The following is an 18,051-nucleotide window of genomic DNA, read 5'->3' as shown; positions in this document are numbered from 1 at the left end:
CTGGAAATCCCAGCCCCAGTGTACTGGGGCTGGGATTTATTCAAAGATAAACTTGTGACTTTAACTCTAGTTCAGCTGGTCTGCACCTGAGTCCAACCGCTAAATTGAGAGCTTCTTTTTTTTACGCTCAATTCTCTCTTCACCACGACGAACCGGTACAGCGTCCAAATCACTGCAGCCGCAGCACCAATCCGTTTGTCGATCTCCCGCCACCTTCTTTCCACACTCGTGAACAAGACCCTGAGATACTTAAACTCCTCCACTTGGGGCAGGAACTCGTCCTTGACCCGGATTGGGCACTCCACCCTTTTCCAGCTGAGGACCATGGCCTCATATTTGGAGGTGCTGATTCTCATTCCCACCACTTCATACTCGGCTGTGAACCGTTCCAGTGCGAGCTAGAGGCGATCACCCGATGACGCAAACAGAAACACTTCATCTCCAAAAAATAGATATGAGATTTCTGATGAGTGTGCACACTCTTCATTTCACCTTCTCCAAGTCCACAAAGACATGGACTAGTTGTGCAGTAACTGGTTGTTACTCCCATGCACCCTCAAGTATTCTCGAGAGGGTAAAGAGCTGGTCCAGTGTTCCACGACCAGATAGAAAACCGCATTGTTCCTCCTGTATTTGAGGTTCGACTGATAGACAGACTCTCATTTCCAGAATCCTGACATATATCTTCCAGGGGATGCTGAGGAGTGTGTATAGTGGAAATACACCCTCTGGCCCCCTTTCTTAAAGATGGGAATCACCACCCCAGTCTGCCAATCCAGAGGTACTGCCCCTTATCTCCACGCAACATTGTAGAGGTGTGTCAACCATAATAATAATAATAATGGATGGAATTTATATAGCGCTTTTCAAGGCACCCAAAGCTCTGTACAATGCCACTATTCATTCACTCTCACATTCACACACTGGTGGAGGCAGCTACAGTTGTAGCAACAGCTGCCCTGGGGCAGACTGACAGAAGCCAGGCTGCCATATCGCGCCATCGGCCCCTCTGGCATGACAGCCCTACAACATCCAGAGCCTTCAGGAACTCGTCCACCCCAGGGGCCCTGCCACTAATTTGTTGTTTAACTGCCTGATTGACTATGGAGGTGCTGAAAATGGTCGATTCGGACTCAATGTCCCCAGTCCCCCTCAAAATCCTGTTGATGCTCTGCTGGAGGTGGAAGTTGAAGATCTCGTGGACCAGGGCCTCTGCCAGGTGCTCCCAGCACACCATCGCTATACCTTTAGGCACGCCAGGGCTGTTCAGCATCCTCCCCCACCACCTGATCCAATTCACCACCAGATGGTGATCAGTTGAAAGCTCAGAACCTCTCGTCACCCGAGTGTCCAGATGGATGCGGCTCTGATGATAAAATTACAAAATCGATCATTTAGAGCTTAGAGTGTGAAATGAAGAGTGTGCACACTCAAACAAACTAAAAAGTATTCATTGGGGCCCTTTAAAGAATTTAGTTATGTTAGCAACAGCTGACGTCAAAGGTCCTTGTAAATGTAATGTATGAGTGTGGATGTGTGTATCTTCTTTGTGGTAGTGATTTGTCCTGAAAGTGGTTGGCTCGCCATCTGTCAAGACCGGAATCTCGTCCTGGTCCTCGGCCTTCCCTGTCCTCTCCAAACACCGGACTGTTGGTCTGTGTTTCAAAGGTGAACACGTTGGTATCGGAAGTGCAGCAGCTCTCTGGGTGAAAAGTGTGTGGGTAGCCGACGTTACTTCTCTCCTTCATCCAGTCACTGAGCTGTCTAAAAATCAGCCAATCCACTTCAGATTGAGTTTTTCTGGCCTGAGCCCAGGCAGCACCCCTTTTTTTGAGGAGACTGGAGAGCTGAGGAGAAAACAAAGGATTGTTTCTGTATTTTTACTCTTTATTTTTACTTTTGATTTAAAAAAGAGAAGCTTACTCAAAGAAATGCTTAAAATCTTGTTTAAAAACTATTTGTGGTCTTGATTTTAGGAGCGTCGGAGTACAGCTACCACGCAGTGGTCACTGATCTCATTTGCACCAGTGTGAGAATGTTTATGTGGCATGTTAGTTAAAAATAAATCAATAAGTGACAACTTTTCCAGGTATTTAAGATTTGTGCTATAAATTAGTTGTGTGAGATTATATCAGTCACACATAGATTTAAAACTGAGGCAGAAGACGACCAGTCCCAGTTGAAATCTCCGGTCAGGATAATTTCATTAAAATCTAAAGTAGATCGTTTTTCCACTAAGTGAAATTAAAGCCTCACTACTAGCTGAGGGGCGTCTATAACAGCCCACAATGGTGATAAAATAGCCCTTGTAAAGTTAGAACTTGCAATGTGTTTACAAACAGTTACTGATGATTGGACAGTAACATGGAATTTGTTTTTTACATAAATTGCAACACTGGGCGGTCGCAGTGGAGAAGATTGTAACCCGTTAATGCGATGTGTTTGTCAGTAATTGTTCTTGTGAGCCAGGTTTCAGATAGTTTAACTGTTTCATTGTCATCAATAATAATACTGTCTGTTATCTATATATCTTGCTTTTTCCGCCCCATCTCCTCTCACATCCATTGGATCACATCCATGCATTTATTTTCGAGCTAGCTCTATGTGAGAGGCCTCAGAACACTCTAACCACCTCTGAGTCACAAACAAACAAACACACACACACACACTCGAACAACGATCCACTTATAAACAGGCTCCCTCCAATAAGGTGTGGGGGCAGCCCAGAGCTCCTTGATGCATGATTATGAGTTTTTTCTTGTAATTTTGGGGGTGAGCAATGTGTCGTGAACTAATTTTCCCCCTTTTACGTTGGTTGCTTTTAGGGATAATATGATCTATTGAAGGGAGGAATGAATGATCACTTTCTGCTTACAAGGTTAAGACACAACTCACTTTCAAATGACTTGATGCAAGCGCTGTTTGCCGTAAATGGAGGAAGGAGCAGAAGGGCAAATGCAATTAGTTTCACTACAATTGCTGCAGACGTTTCTCTAGATCAACATGAGGCTGCCGAACAGAGCGATCGACCCGAGTGGGTTGGATCTGGGCAGCTGCCAGAATGATCGGACTGAGAACGTGGAAAGTTTGTGACAGAAAATATTCCTATTTTTAATTCATATTTAAAGTAATCATTAAACAGCAACTAGTAACTAGCCAATGCAATAGCTTTGGGTAAACTGAGCACAGAATGTCCTTAAATGCCAAAGCGAATTCATAAAAAGGCGACTGCACGCAGGCGAGGATCAGAGAATTTCAGAACTTTTAAAGAAAAATCTGAAATTGGATTTTACCTGCAGATTGGTGAGTTCTTGTACAGTTTACAAGACGTGAGGGCATCACAGGGAGAGAACCGAGCCATGTGTTTACCCATGGCCCTTTATGTAAAATATGTGGAATGAAGACATAATTACAAGATCTGACACACTAGGTGGGTGCAGAGAGTGGTAGCATTGCACACACACACATGTATGCACGTGTTACATCAAAGACCAGATTTAAGTAGAGCTGCACGTGCTCATGGCTCCTGCTATGTTATATTACAGTTAAAGTTAGAAAGAGTTGCTTCAGGCCTACACAAAACCACATTTATTTCAATGTCACTGGTGCATCTGCACAAGCTGGAAGTCTCAACTTCAAAGATTTGTCTCAAGTTTTTGCTTCAACACACGACATTTAATGCCTCAACATTTTGTAAAGTTACTTACAAATAAAGACGTACTTAAATAAAGAAAATGATTTTTCCAGCCTGAACTAACTGCAGCTTTAAGTAATCTGAACCAACAGCTATTAACCTTAGCAGGGTGAGAAATTGTCTTAGAAATTCCTTTATCATGGTTGATTGTTCCTGAGTGCTTAGCTCTGGCACTTGGTGTTTGATGAGAAAGTATTTCAGCTGGTAAACACTAAACAGCATGAACAACTAAATGTATGCGTCAGCCTCTCTTTTCCTGGGGTCCCATTTTCAGGTCCATGGTGTGCCTGTTTAAAAACTCAACTGATGCCATTTTTAAAGGTTTCTAAATATAGCACGTTCACTGAAGAGGCCTCTTAGTAAATGGATGTTCTTTATTAATGCACTAAATTTGGTAGCAACATCATATAAGCATTTTTAATTGACAATTACGCTGGAAACTGTCAGTGTTAAACAATCTACACAAAGGCAATTTCAGAAATGTCAGGAAACATTCACAACAACGTCACATTTGATGCAGAGTTATGAGGACTAGCATGCATTAACAAAACTACATATAAAGGATCACCATGAGTGGTCTTTGTATTCCTGTTAATACTATATCACAGACTGTAAAATGACAATGATTCACTAATAATAATAATGCAATTTAAAAACACATTTAAAAACACATTCATTCATTTGGGAAGCTGAGATTAAAAACACAAGGCTCGTTATACTGAGATGTGCTGCTCCCTGATATTACACCAACAAACACTTAATTCGAGGGTTAACAATTAAATTGTTGTTGATGTTAATTTTAATGCATCCATCCTTCCATCTTAGGTATTCTTCATAAGTGCTTCTCCTCTCCGTCACTCCTGTTTCCTGGAGTGCCCCCTGAACGTGTCCATGAGGTTGAAGGCTCCCAGGTACTGGCCCAGAACAATGGCCTGCTTCATGTTCAGTACACTTTGAAGAGAGAAAAAACATAGAAATGAACATACAAAATACATACAAAAAGGTGTTTGACATCTGTGTTAGTTTCTTTTTATGTGCCATTGTCTTAATATGCTATAACAATGCAACTGCACCAGAAACTGCACGGACCAAAGCGAGTGTAAGTTTCCACGAACAGTTTCAACATCAACTCTGCAAAACTTTTGTGATCAAGTTTTACTGAGTAAAAAAGTCCAAATGCAACTGGAGTGGCTATAGCCTAGGAGAGGTCATCAGGGCGGTTGCTGGTTTGAACCCTGACTAATCCAGCATGCCAAAGTATCCTTGGGCAAGACATTGAGCCCCAAGGTGCTCTGTGTGGAATCACTGGATAGTCATATTTTCAGGTGGTTTAAGAAATTTGGCCAGATTTCCAGAAATTTAAGCGGCTCCATCCAAAGTGGAATGGATGCCATCTTTCCTAACAAGAGGTTGTGTTTCCCCCAGAAAGCTTCCGAAGTATGTACAAAACCCACATCATTGTTCATCCCTAACAGACTGGTAACAAACTTAATCAACTTCAGCCTCCTACACTCCATCTCCCTCTGGATTAGGACTTCCTCAGTGACTGCCCACAGAAAGTTGCTGAGGAAGTAGTAGGGCCGCACCTCTCCGCAGCACTCAGTCATTTTCAAACAAAATAAATGAACACTGGAGAGAGTGCCTCCTTTCAATAACCCTGCAGTATCTCATTTGTGCTATCAATACAAACCATACATGTTGACACACATGTATATAGACAGGGTGTATTATAAAGAGTCAGCCTATTATAAATAAATAAATTAATTTCAGTGCTTTAATTCCACAGCCATTCACAAACCTACTCTAGAAAGGGGGATTCAGTACCACATGGTTGCCAGTATGTAGCACAAGAAGTGCATTGTTAGCAGTAAACTCATCCACCTACAACATTTCCAAACATCTCACCACCATCCCAGCCCCCGGTGGAAAACACACCCCATTAAAAACTCTACAGACCTAAAACCTGGATCACTGGATCCAGATGAAACCAGAGTGTCCTTTAATGAGGCCTACATTTCCACTTGCATATCTTTAACCAAGGCAGTGGAGACTGTCACAACAAGACAACAGCATCCAGCTCCTTACAGAAGAGAACTTTACTCCTGAATACAATAGAACAGAACAGAATAGAATAGAATAGTCCTTTATTGTCACTGTACATGTACAATGAAATTGTGGGTGCTCCACAGTAACTGTGCTGGAATAAAAATATGAATAGTTGACAGCAGGAATAAATGGCAAACAGGAGAAATATGTACAGTCAAGAGGAATATATATCTAAAAATCAGAGAAAGGGCCACTGTAAAGAACAAGTTGCATTAGATTTACATGCTGTTAGACCACATACTTACAACCAGATATTTTAAACACAACAAGGGTATCTATAGATAAGTACAGCTCTTGGCTCTTTCAAACAGACAGAACCTAGCCACCTAAAGATATGTGGATGCCACTGCGGTTAAAATCAAAATCTATCAAAACCCAAGAAGTAGAATCTTTCACTGTTCACATCAGCTCAGTGGATAGAAACATAAAGCTCACCGGGGAAGACACAAAGGACCATAGTTTGCCATTTATGGACTGTGCTGAGCGCATTGAGGACTCGGGAAGCCTCAACATTTACGTTCACTGGAAGCTCACGCACACAGACCAGCATCTACTCTTTGACTCCCATCACCCTTTGAAACACAAACTTGGAGTAATCAGGACCCTGCAACACCGGGCAAAAGCCCATCCCAATAAGGCAGAAACAGAAAGAAAAGGAGCACATACATGTAAATGAACTCTTTCATCCCAAGGACAGAACTCCCAAACACAAACGAAGCAACATAGTGTATGTACTGGAGAAACCAAACAGCTACTCAATAAACACACGACACCTCGACGGGACACGACTCACTGTAAAGATGAGCAAGGCAGCAGAGCAAAGCTAGCCAGCTGGTTCTTAGAAAGTTTATGATCACGTGAGAAGTTCTAAAACAATGAAACTGTACCTCCAGCAACTCTACAAGAGTGCTGCAGCAATCCTTTAAAAATAAACAAACATTCCAAGGACTGATGACCTCATTAGCATCATTAGCATTAAGCATAACAATGAATCTAACAAACAGCTCCTAATGGAACAAAATATTTGTTCTAATTTAAATAGGTCATGTCTAATAATTTCATAGAGCCAGAATAATGTTGCTTGCATTTCTCACTGGTAGCGAAATCTGGATGACTAACAACTCCAACAATGACTGTCTTCAAAGAGGGAGCAGAGACAAGGCAGGATAATACAACACATTATTAAAAGCCCGGATACAATGGCTTTTATCTAAAATGAACAGAGGTGACAGGCGAGGCACTATCTGTGAGCTGTATTTGTGTGAGCTGTTTTCCAGAGACAAAAATCTTTCTAATAGAGAATAATAGCCCTGTCCTCAGATAAATGGACTAGAGGAAGAAGAAGAAAAGAATGGCAGACATCTTTTCTTCTTAAACACTCACTCATGAAATACAATTAAAGAACAAAACGATTCAGCAGCAGTGCAGGGGGCTTCAGCTATCTAAGACCTGGCTCTTCCAAATGGTGCATTATTATTTCTATTATCAGTGTTATTGCTAAGGTATTACAGATTTCACTCATTTGGGTAAAGTGATGTGAAGTTTACACAGTGCTCATACAACTAGACTTTTAACTTATGTTGGCAAGCTGAGGGCAGTCAAATACAATGTGACCTTACAGTCCCAGCAAGAAATCATTGCAACTTCTGTTAACCTCTTAAACACCCAAAGATGGGTGCAAGAGGGAGGAGATCGTGGAGATCAGGAAACCACATTAACAGGTTAATGCACTATTATGTAAAACTCACGCGCTGACATTTTTGCTCACTTCTGCTGCCTTTATAACCAAAAGGGGTTAACCTCCCTCACTATTCTCGGAGCTTCAGACTCAGGTGTCAAGCAACTCATATTGATGTGGTGATCAGAAGCTGCGGAAAGTGAATAACATGCAGTGACTTTGAGCAACTACATGTGAAACAACTGTGCTCGAAGGGAAGTGGCAGAACTTCCAGGGGAGCATGTGAAGCCAATGAGAGCAAAGTATGGCGTTGATTGACATACGAGCTGGTGAAAATTTGCTCACCTTCATACAAACTGTACAGAAAATCTGCAATGTTTTAAAGTTCCACCAATGCATTGAAAAGGCAAGTCACATTTTAGACAGACTACGATCTCTCCTCTTTGTTGACTTCTACAGAATTACTGACACAGTAAATGCCACATTCAAAATGTCTATATGATGTTCTGCTATCCCATTTCTGTAACTGAGCAACAGAAAACTGATAGAAATATTAAGTTTATTATTAACCTTTATTTTACCAGGAAAAGTCCCATTGAGATTAAAAACCTCTTTTCCAAGGGAGTCCTGGCCAAGAGGCGACAACATGTTAAAATTACAAAGTTACATACATGATTATAAGTAACAATTAAAGTTTAATTAAGTTTGAGTGCAAGGTTCAATTAGCTGAGAATTATATTTTTGACACATCGAAAAAGGATGAAAACTCCCAGTACAGACTGTTAATTGGCAACTGCAGATATGATACATCTTCATGTTTTTGGCATAAATTGTAATACACCTCTATATATTAATGTTAGAATTGATTTTATTTAAATAAATACTGTAGAATAAAGACCCTACAATATTAGAAAGAAAATCTGAACAATCTGACAATCCCCCATGAGCAAGCATGTATCGACAGTGGAGAGCAAAAACTCCCTTTTAACAGGAAGAAACCTCCAGCACAACCAGGCTCAGGGAGGGAGCAGCTGAGTTTCAGAAGAAACCTCAAAATCAGTTTCTTCACTCTTAGTCCACTCTATTTTTGCAAATTTACACACCAAACTCACATTTAATCATTAGTAATTATTACAATTCATCTAATTTCAATTTCCCCATAATTCTTAGCTAGTACCCTTTTAAAAGGGAGTTTTTTTCCTCCCCATTGATGCCAGGTGCTTGCTCGTAGGACATTGTCTGATTGTTGGTCTTTTCTCTCGATTATTGAGGCAACTGTTTGTTGATTTGGTCCTATTATTTGGTGCTATATAAAAAACTGTAATGAACCAGATGAACAAACACTAAAATAGGACTGTGGCCTGCATTCGCTTTCATCACTATAACAAGGAGAACCAGGAATATCATTAACATATGTAAATCCATTACACAAATAATGGCTGCAGCTCCTAACTTCATCACCACTCAGTCAGGTTTCATATCCATTCAAGATTACATTTTCAGAATATCACACACTGCTACCAAACACATCCTGTAAATTTGTTATTCTGCCACGCTGCCAGTCTAACCCTTCAAGCTGCCTTAGATTTGTTTCCTCAGATATCTACTATATTTTCCAAAAGCATCCACCCACCTGTATTTTTCATGTCTTGGCTCTTTTCCTTGAATAAGAAGATATTTTACTAAATGTATATAAAGACAACAAAGCAAACATCCTGGGTGCTTTTAGTTGGGAACCTTTATTTGACTTACACTGGTGAAATACAACTTATATAACAAAGTCTCTATTTAAAGAGATGGTAAATGGATAGGTTCCTATATAGGGAAAGCCATGTGTGGTTGTAACACATTGTGCTTAAGCATCTGTAACTCAATGAATTTTTGTACTTTTAAACAAAATATCCTGTTTGTTTACTATGAATGACACCTGCAAGAATACCACAGATCTCATGTGTTAATATTAAAATTACACCAGAGAACATGCTTCAAAAAAGTGGTTTATTGAAAAGAAAGAACAGCGTCCGCCTCTCTCTGTGACTGGCCATAACTCAAACACACTCTTGTGGTAGCAGTGTGTAAATTAGTTCACTAAACAAACTTTCATGACACTACAAATACTCAAACAGTTAGTACAATGCACCTGTGTGACAAACATATAGGTTTGATTTAAAGTGCAGGCTGGGTGGACATTTTACCCAAACTACCTCCGGCTTTGAGTTAACAAATCCAGACAGACAACGCAAAAGTTTTTGTCATCTGCTGTCTCAGAATCTTCAGCGTTACTTTAAGACTTTTTTGGGCACATTTCTATTTTTCTTCTGCTCGCCTTGATTTTTTCCTGAGATACTCTTTCTTGTAATATTGGTTATTTTCTGGTCCACTTGCATTAGTGCTTGTTTTAAATGGTAAATGGACGGATTCTTATATAGCACTTTTTTCTTCTTCTTTTCTCTTCTTTTTAGAAGGTTTGTATGGTGGATCAAAATCTGCCAGTACTTTTCTGCTTCGTAATTTGATCAATTTTGGTAATATTCCCAATACTACTGGTTAAAATCCAGCCCAAAACCATGGTAGAGTCTGCACCATGCACCATGTTTTACAGATGGCTGTTGTGTCTTTCTCTTGACCTGCTTCGTACCTATTGATGAAGGTTTGAACCATAAATTTCCCATTTGAAGTCCCTCCACCATCAGACCTGTTCCCACTGATTTTCAGTCCAGTTCTTGTTTAATTTGGCATAGCTCAGCATTTTCTCCATGTTTCCCTTCTTTAAGAATGGCTCCTTGACAGCAATGCTTCCACTGAGACTGTCTTTACTGCCTTTTCATCTGTTTCTTAAGGACATGACTTTCAGATACTGTTTTATCTTCTTTAAATTGTTTTGTTAGGTCTGCCCCCTTTTCCCCATAGATTCGATTAAAGAAATGTGAGCAAATTATGTGTTTTTGCGACAGGCTACTAGTAACAAAGTCCTCAAAGATACAATTTAAAACTGAGAAATGCACAGCTTTTCCATCTTTTCTTCTGCACAGTTTCTTTCTTGAATATCAACTGTGCTAGACAAACAGTGAAAGAATGACTGTATCTGCATTACAGTGTGCAACAGCACGCTGAGACAGAAACATCTGTAATACGACACCTCAGATGCTGGCAAACCTCTGCATGAGACTCAGACAGGTTTGCAAGTCAAAATGAGAAGACAAATTTACTGGGTGTGAACGCATACCGCTCCGTCATTACTTTTAGAGAATAGTGGCCATTTCCCACACAATGCGGGCATCGCTGAATAGCTAAAGACATTAAATTGTCAGGGATTACATAGCGCTTTTCTACTCTCCCGGAGTACTCAAAGTGCTGTATACAACATGCCTCATTCACCCATTCATACAAGCACTTCTAAACTCAAGTGCAAACTAACAAACTCCGATGAACACATCAGAGGGCAACTTGGTGTTAGTATCTTGGATACTAACACTAACTAATACCAAGGATATTTGGCATGCAGATTGGGGAAGCCCAGGATCAAACCGCCAACCTTCCAATCAGTAGCTGATCTGCTCTACCACCTGAGCCACATCCCATACTGGTGTACTGATGATCATTTCAGACTGCCTCTTCTTCCTGATCCTGCCAGTCTTTTTTCTTGGCCCTGGTTTTGAAAATGGCCGTATACCTGAAGAATTGACTGTCTGAGCTGTAGACAACCCTGAGGTACTAGGTTCATCTAGAGGACAGGACATAAATAGTAAGGAAGTCATAAGTCCCTAGGAGAGTTGGAGGACAGCATGGCTGGGAACTTGCAGATCTTAGTGATGGACCTGGTTCTGGGCGGTCTTTGATTCGTGACGGTGCATCGCTACACTTCTCAAAAATGTCAGTGTTGAAGGGCGAAATATCTGTGGACTGTAAACCAGATGGAATGGTTTTGGGTGTTGCAGCTGGAGGCAGAGCAGCCTCGACAATCCCTGGAATATAATACATGATCATAGTCTTGGCAGAATTCATCTTCATCCAGGCAACACTTGCATTATTTCCCGTTTTCTTAAATGGGTCATAGACACTGCGATCCAGTGGATGAGGTTCATGGGTGCAGATGGGATGGAAGGTAAGCGCCATGATTCCCCTTTCCTCGCAGAACTGGATAGCTTTCACTGATATATGCACTACCACACGCCTTTAATGGTTTTTCTTTATTTTCATGACTAGTTGCCTCTGCACTCCTCTGCAACAGGCTGTGGTTCTGCTTCATAAAAATTGTAAACCATGTGCTTCTCACCACATGATTGTGGGTGTTATAAGTTACTGTGAGCTAATAAAAAAACTTTCAGACCTAAAAAAAGAAGTGGAATAACGACTGAGTACAAACATTTTTTTTAATTGGTCAGGCACCTTTGCTAGTATTCTGTCTAACTTATAACCAGGTCTGCTGTCGAAGTCGAATAGTCAACCAACACTTTTTCCTGCGCTTCGGAGAAAGCTTTATTGCTGCTATACTAACCTACCAAGGATCACGGGGTCTCTGTCTCACAGCTTTTTGCAGCATCTACTCAGTGTTACATGGCAGATGTTCCTTTGCCACTGATCTGACTGCCTTCAGCAGCCACACCAGTATCAGTATCCCTTTTCCAGGCAGCTGGAAAAGTATAAAAATGAATAAACTCTTCTTTAGGGAAGGGGATGGTTGTAACACTTAAAAAATATGTTACAACCCACCCTACCATTATCTGTTAACGGCTTTAGCATTGTGGTTTGAAATGATCAGGGGGAAAATGCATCACAGTTTGCCTAAGAAACTACAATTTCATCTACTGTAAGTCACACTGTTTTGCAGTTTAAGCACTAAACAAAGTTTAGCACTAAACCTGCTCAAAAGATCAACTTTCTTACCTCAAAATCAGTTTCCCCCCCAATAAAACCTGCATGCAGCAGTTTCCAGCCATGACAACCACCATGCAAAAACAGGGATTGTGTCATGTGGGCAAACACTGAAATGATCGTGAGACTCCTAGCGCCTTCCTCATTGGTGACATTTGTGGTGTTATGAGTCTCCCCTAGTGCTTTTCTACTCTGCTCGAACACTCAGAGCATTTTATACTCGAGCCTCATTCATAAAGGGTAACACCATCCAGAGTAACTACCATTAGAATCTACTGTCAGAGGCCATAAGACCATTTGTAACCTTCACTTTGCACTTTCTGTACCGTGATGATCGTTACATTCTGACTGAAACTACTCAAAAGACAAAAAGGAATGAAAGGAAGGTTGGAGATTGGCCTATAATTAGCTAAGGCAGCTGGGTCTAGAGATGCTTTCTGAGTAACAGTTTAAATACTGCCACCTTAATGACTGCTGGTACATAGCCCATTAATAGAAACAGATTGATCATATTTAAGTTTAACCATTACATAGTTTTAAATGCATCACCAAAAGGCAAAGATGGTGCAGCAGCAGGGATACACCTGTCATGGGGAAGTGATGTGGCCACTCTATGTCTCAAGTCTTTTAAATTAGCTCTGCTGAGCTGGATCCTTCCAAGACCTTTGTTTTCTCTGTAGGAATACATGATGAAGGAAAAACTTCCTAATTATGTGACTTTGGCCCTACCTTGCTTTTTTACTTAAAGTTCTTAACCACAAGTGTGTTTACTAGGTGCGTGAAGTGTCCCTTGTATCCTAGGGGCAGACCCAGCAGGTTGCTGAAAATTATTTTTATTTTACATTTTGTTTCTCAGCACCACTGTTGTGGAAGCTAATGGGGTTCCTTATAAATAAACAAATAAACCACTACAGACGAGTTTAAAACAAACAAGATGATTGAAGTGGATACAGTAGCTCTAATTCAAGAGGTTTAAGAAAAGTATTCATTTTTGTTTATAATCAGAGTCAATTTTACACACGTGACACATTTTCAGTCTCAAAGGCAGAAAAAAATATCTAACAAATAAAAAAAATATGTAATTTTTACACAATGAAAATTGTGCAGTCACTAAATGCCTCACGTCTGGAACCCATGAACATCACCAAATGCTGCATTTCCTCCGTTCAGAGAATCTGCCAGCCCTTTACTGTAGCGTCCCTCAGCCATATTTTTTAATCCAGTTTTGTCTTTTTTCCCCCAGCAGAGCACAAAGTGACAGACTAGTTGATACAATATCCAAATTCTTTGCCTTTAGAAACTTGTTTGCTTTTGCAGTGTATATTGTGTCTTTATACATTTGTATTATAACAGGCAGCGTGGTTTGTGAATGCGATAACTTAAGAACAAGATGATGTAGGATTTTAAAATTCATACCACAGGTGTACCTACTTGGCATGTTAGATGAGTCAGAATCTCAGTGACCTTGGATTTAAGGTCAAGGTCAGGGGTCACGTTTTCTGAAAATCCTGTGAATGCAATAACTCAAGTAGGAAGACACTTAAGATTTTCAAATGGATACCAAACATGCATCTACTTGGAGGCTGAGGGGCGGCACTGGCAGCTGACACAAACACGTTTACAGTCATTCACTCGTCAACATCAAAGGCCGGAGACGGTGATCACATCACAGATTTATTAGCAGCTCAGAACAAACTCTATAATCTCCATCTTTGTAACTCTGGCACTAAATAAATGAAATTTAACTGAATTGAATGCAGCTGTCTGTTCAACAGACCAGACTGGTCAGTGACTCGTGTCTGAGAGGATTCCAGTATTTGAGTGAAGTTGAGCCTAAAATGACCAAAAATCAAAAACTGAACTAGATGCATTTGAGGTGAGTTTTAAATGCAGGCTGCAGACAGTCTGTGCTCTGAACATTGGACTGATTCTTATACAGCGCTTTTCTACTCTCCCGGAGTGCTCAAAGCACTGTGTACATGAACATGAATGAACATGCCACATTCAGCCATTCACACCCACTCATACAAGCACTTCCTTCTATACTTAAGCATTCACACTAGGGCTGCCACAAACGATTATTTTGATAGTCGACTAGTCACCGATTATTTTTGCGATTAGTCGACTAATCAGATCATCATCCACTGGACGTAAAACTACAGCTTATTGCACCAGCAGCATCTGCTCTTATATAACTATCATTAGCTTACAGCTTTAAGTGTGTAAGGTATGTGCTAACTAAAAATAAAGACAAGATGATAGTTTATTAAATTTTAATGAAATTTGCAGATTGTTTCAGTGAAGTTTAATAAACTCCTTGCTATCTAAAATATAACAGGACACTGGAGTAAATTCTCGAGCATCTCACACTTCTGATGATCAGCTGTCTGCTTGATGTTTATTCAGCTGTGTAAAAACTATAACTTTAATCTCAGCCAAACCGATTTACTCAGGAACAAATAAAATACTGAAAAAAGCCAAACAATAACATTTTAATTTATCTAAGTGACTCATATGTCATGTTTAACCTGAGTAGTGAAAGACGGCGGTGGGTTTGAAAACGATTTGCCGGGAGTCCGGTGTTCTCACGGCGCTAGTTAGCCTTGCCCCCGGCTAGCTATCGAGCTAGTGGGTAACAGGCGTCTCCGAAAACGTCGGAGCGCTTTTGAAAATATGCGGTGTCTTGATAAACTGAGCAGATATTTGAGGTTTACACAGCTACATTCAAGCCTGAAAATATGTTAAACGTTTATTTTGTGACCCAGAAAGAATAATAAGAGTAATATTAAAACTAACTAGCTACCGCCATTGTTGGAAACTGAGCTGGGCTGCGCTATGAATTCTGGGACACAGCTTCTTCTTCTTCGGGGTTTAACGGCAGCTGGCATCCTTGTACATGCAGTGCTGCCATCTTCTGTTTCAGTCCGTTATTACACTCTTAAATCCTGCTACTTATTCCTGCGTCTTTTGGGATCTTACAAAGCTTCAAACGACGCGTCGACTATTAAATCAGTCGGCGACGATTTTAATAGTCGACGTAATCGTGACTAGTCGACTAATCGTGGCAGCCCTAATTCACACACATTCACACTCTGATGAACGCATCGGAGAGCAACTCGGGGTTAGTATCTTGTCCAAGGACACTTGACATGCAGACAGGAGCCGGGGATCGAACCACCAACAGTAGCTCAGTAGCTGATCTGCTCTACCACCTGAGCTACAGCCATTTCATTTGTTCACATTAATAAAATTCAGAAAATTAACAGATTTATCAATATGACAACACTATCATTAAATTGGGGATTAGATGAATTACAATCAAGTATTTCACTTTGTGTTTGAGGCAACACAAAGACATTAGATGCTCTTAAAAAACAAAAACAATCTAATTCATGGAACGAGGTCCCAGGAATCCTAAGGATCTGAAACATCTGAGATCTTAGGGATCTTGGTCAGTCGGTGGCTGATCCGATACCTGCTGATCTCTAATCTGGATTATAACATGCTCTGAAACCAGTTAGGCATGAGTTGCCATGGTAATCTTCCCCAATAAGAAATGATCCACCTTTGTAGTTCTTAAACCACTGGGTTAGTTAGCTGCGTAAGAGCAATCCAGCTTTGTAGCACAAGTCAGGTCCAGGAAGATTTGACCCCACATCTTGTTTCAGTATAATGACATTGGCGAATACAATATTAGGGAAACACAAATTTAATGAAAGTTAAATAAGTGTTATGAGAGCAAGACATAGTATCTGAATGTTGTCTTTAATACTTGACATTTTAGATATTATATAGCACTCATGGCTTCACTACATGTAAATACACCATCACATGTAAAAATGTCATGTGCTGGGTTTCATGGTCAATAAAGCATCAAATCCCTCCTAGTAAACTTCAACATTTAGCACAGACGGAGGTTGCAGAATGTTTCGTTACACGTTACAACAGTCCGAGCTACAATGTGCCCTGTACGTAGTTAGAGATTACAGCTGAGCACAACATCCAAACACATTTCAGTGTGCACTGAGGCGTTTGTGGCAGTCTATTTCAACGGCCAATTCCATGTAACGGCCAAAGAGGTAGCGCAGCTTCCACTGTAACACACTGACGATGATGGAGGGAAACAAAAGAGAACAGGATGAGGACAACAACAGAAATATAACCCCATCAGCACCAAGGTCATTTTAATGAAATGCATAACATATGTAACCATTACGGCAATCGAATAATCTGCCAGTGATGGCTGTGATGTCATTTTAATTATAAGGAAATAATATTTCTCTTCAACAATCAGTTTAAAGCCAAGTTTAACCTCATGTTATTGCTGGGATGTATCCATCTAAAAACAAACATCCACACAAAAAGATGACAAAGACGAGGACAGACCTGAAACAACTACTGTACCAAACACACCGACAACGATAAGACCATTACATAAACAACATGCAACATTACTGTATTCTGGCACAAAAGTCATCCAAGTGGAATCTTTATGAGTGTTAGTTAGTGTGCATGAGTTCAGTGTGTGCCAAAGACATTATTTAGGTCTGAGTCATTCTGGAAACGTTAGTAAGAGGGCAAAAAGAAATAATTAAAAACAAAATAAATCTCAGAATCAGTTTTGGGTTTGTTTTGTTTTTTAAATATACAATAAGTTTTTGCACGTATCAAATTGGTTTTAAATTTGGTGCCTTTTCACACCGGACATACAGACATACGACGTCCGTGTGAACATTTTGTGCGTTAAAAATACTTTTGGACTACCTATTGCTAATGCAGCCGTTCACACCAATCGTGTATTTTTATTGGACGAATTTGCTGAATTTATTTTTGTCAAACCAAGCTTGACTCTTCAGATGTTTTGGATCCGAATAAACTGATCTGACCAACCAAATCGCTGTATTTGGCAACAAGCTTGCTCATAGCTGCATATACAATGATACAGAAAGAGGAAAATGTTACCATTTTTACCACAGACACACTGATGAACACTGGTCTGGCTCACTGGGCTCTCTGAAACGATTTCTCCTCCTCAGATCTGTTTCCAACTCTGCTAACAGCAGTTCAAACTGACACACTGACATCCTTCAATATGTATGGAACTCGTGACACAGCTTCAGCTGCTGGACAAAGCCATAAAACTCTCTCTGCTGAGAAATGGATAAAACCTAGAATCTGGATTTCTCCTTTTCTCGTTTAGGAACATCACCACTTTATGTGGACTCCGTTTTAATCGTTTGCTGTTTTAACTGTTTGGAGTTTGTTGAAATAGTTTTGTGAGCTTTAAGCTGAGATTCTGGCAAAATATATATATATTAGGGGTGCAACGATACACAAAATTCACGGTTCGGTTCGATACTTTGGTGTCACGGTTTCATATTTTTTTGATACAAAAAAATGTTCATGCTTTTTTAATTTGTCATTTATTAAAATTATAAATATATATTTTAACTCAAAAGTACAGTTTTTAAATTTAATGTTGCTGAAACAACAAAGTAATAAATAAATAAATCTATCTGATGGAGAAATCACTCATCTTTGGAAAAGAGAGTTTATTACAGAGAAATGGCTCTTTCAAAATAAAAGCTATACTATACGCTTCTTCTGGGCTATATTCTCAGCAGCATATTAAACATATCAGGTCCCCATAAGGAGAATCCTGTGCTAACGGCTGTCTAAATGACTCGGGTAAAGTTTG

At 40.1% G+C, this 18,051-nt stretch overlaps 1 protein-coding gene across 2 annotated transcripts in view; it reads right to left on the bottom strand.

The window, feature by feature from the left end:
- Positions 1–4,066: 4,066 nt before the first annotated feature.
- The window catches only part of LOC146614212 (epidermal retinol dehydrogenase 2-like), a 35,517-nt gene continuing 21,532 nt past the window's right edge, over positions 4,067–18,051 (bottom strand). For both annotated transcript variants that reach the window (XM_085377302.1, XM_085377303.1), the window contains exon 7: positions 4,067–4,645. In XM_085377302.1, the coding sequence (XP_085233428.1) occupies positions 4,549–4,645 (97 nt within the window). In that variant the 3' untranslated portion in view covers positions 4,067–4,548. The remainder of the gene's footprint in view (positions 4,646–18,051) is intronic.

The sequence above is a fragment of the Diplotaxodon limnothrissa genome, linkage group LG18 (genome assembly GCF_057381915.1).
Source record: "Diplotaxodon limnothrissa isolate DT_005_m linkage group LG18, D_limnothrissa_male_GT1.1, whole genome shotgun sequence".
Lineage (NCBI taxonomy): Eukaryota > Metazoa > Chordata > Actinopteri > Cichliformes > Cichlidae > Diplotaxodon > Diplotaxodon limnothrissa.
This window is presented reverse-complemented; position numbering and strand designations above follow the sequence as displayed.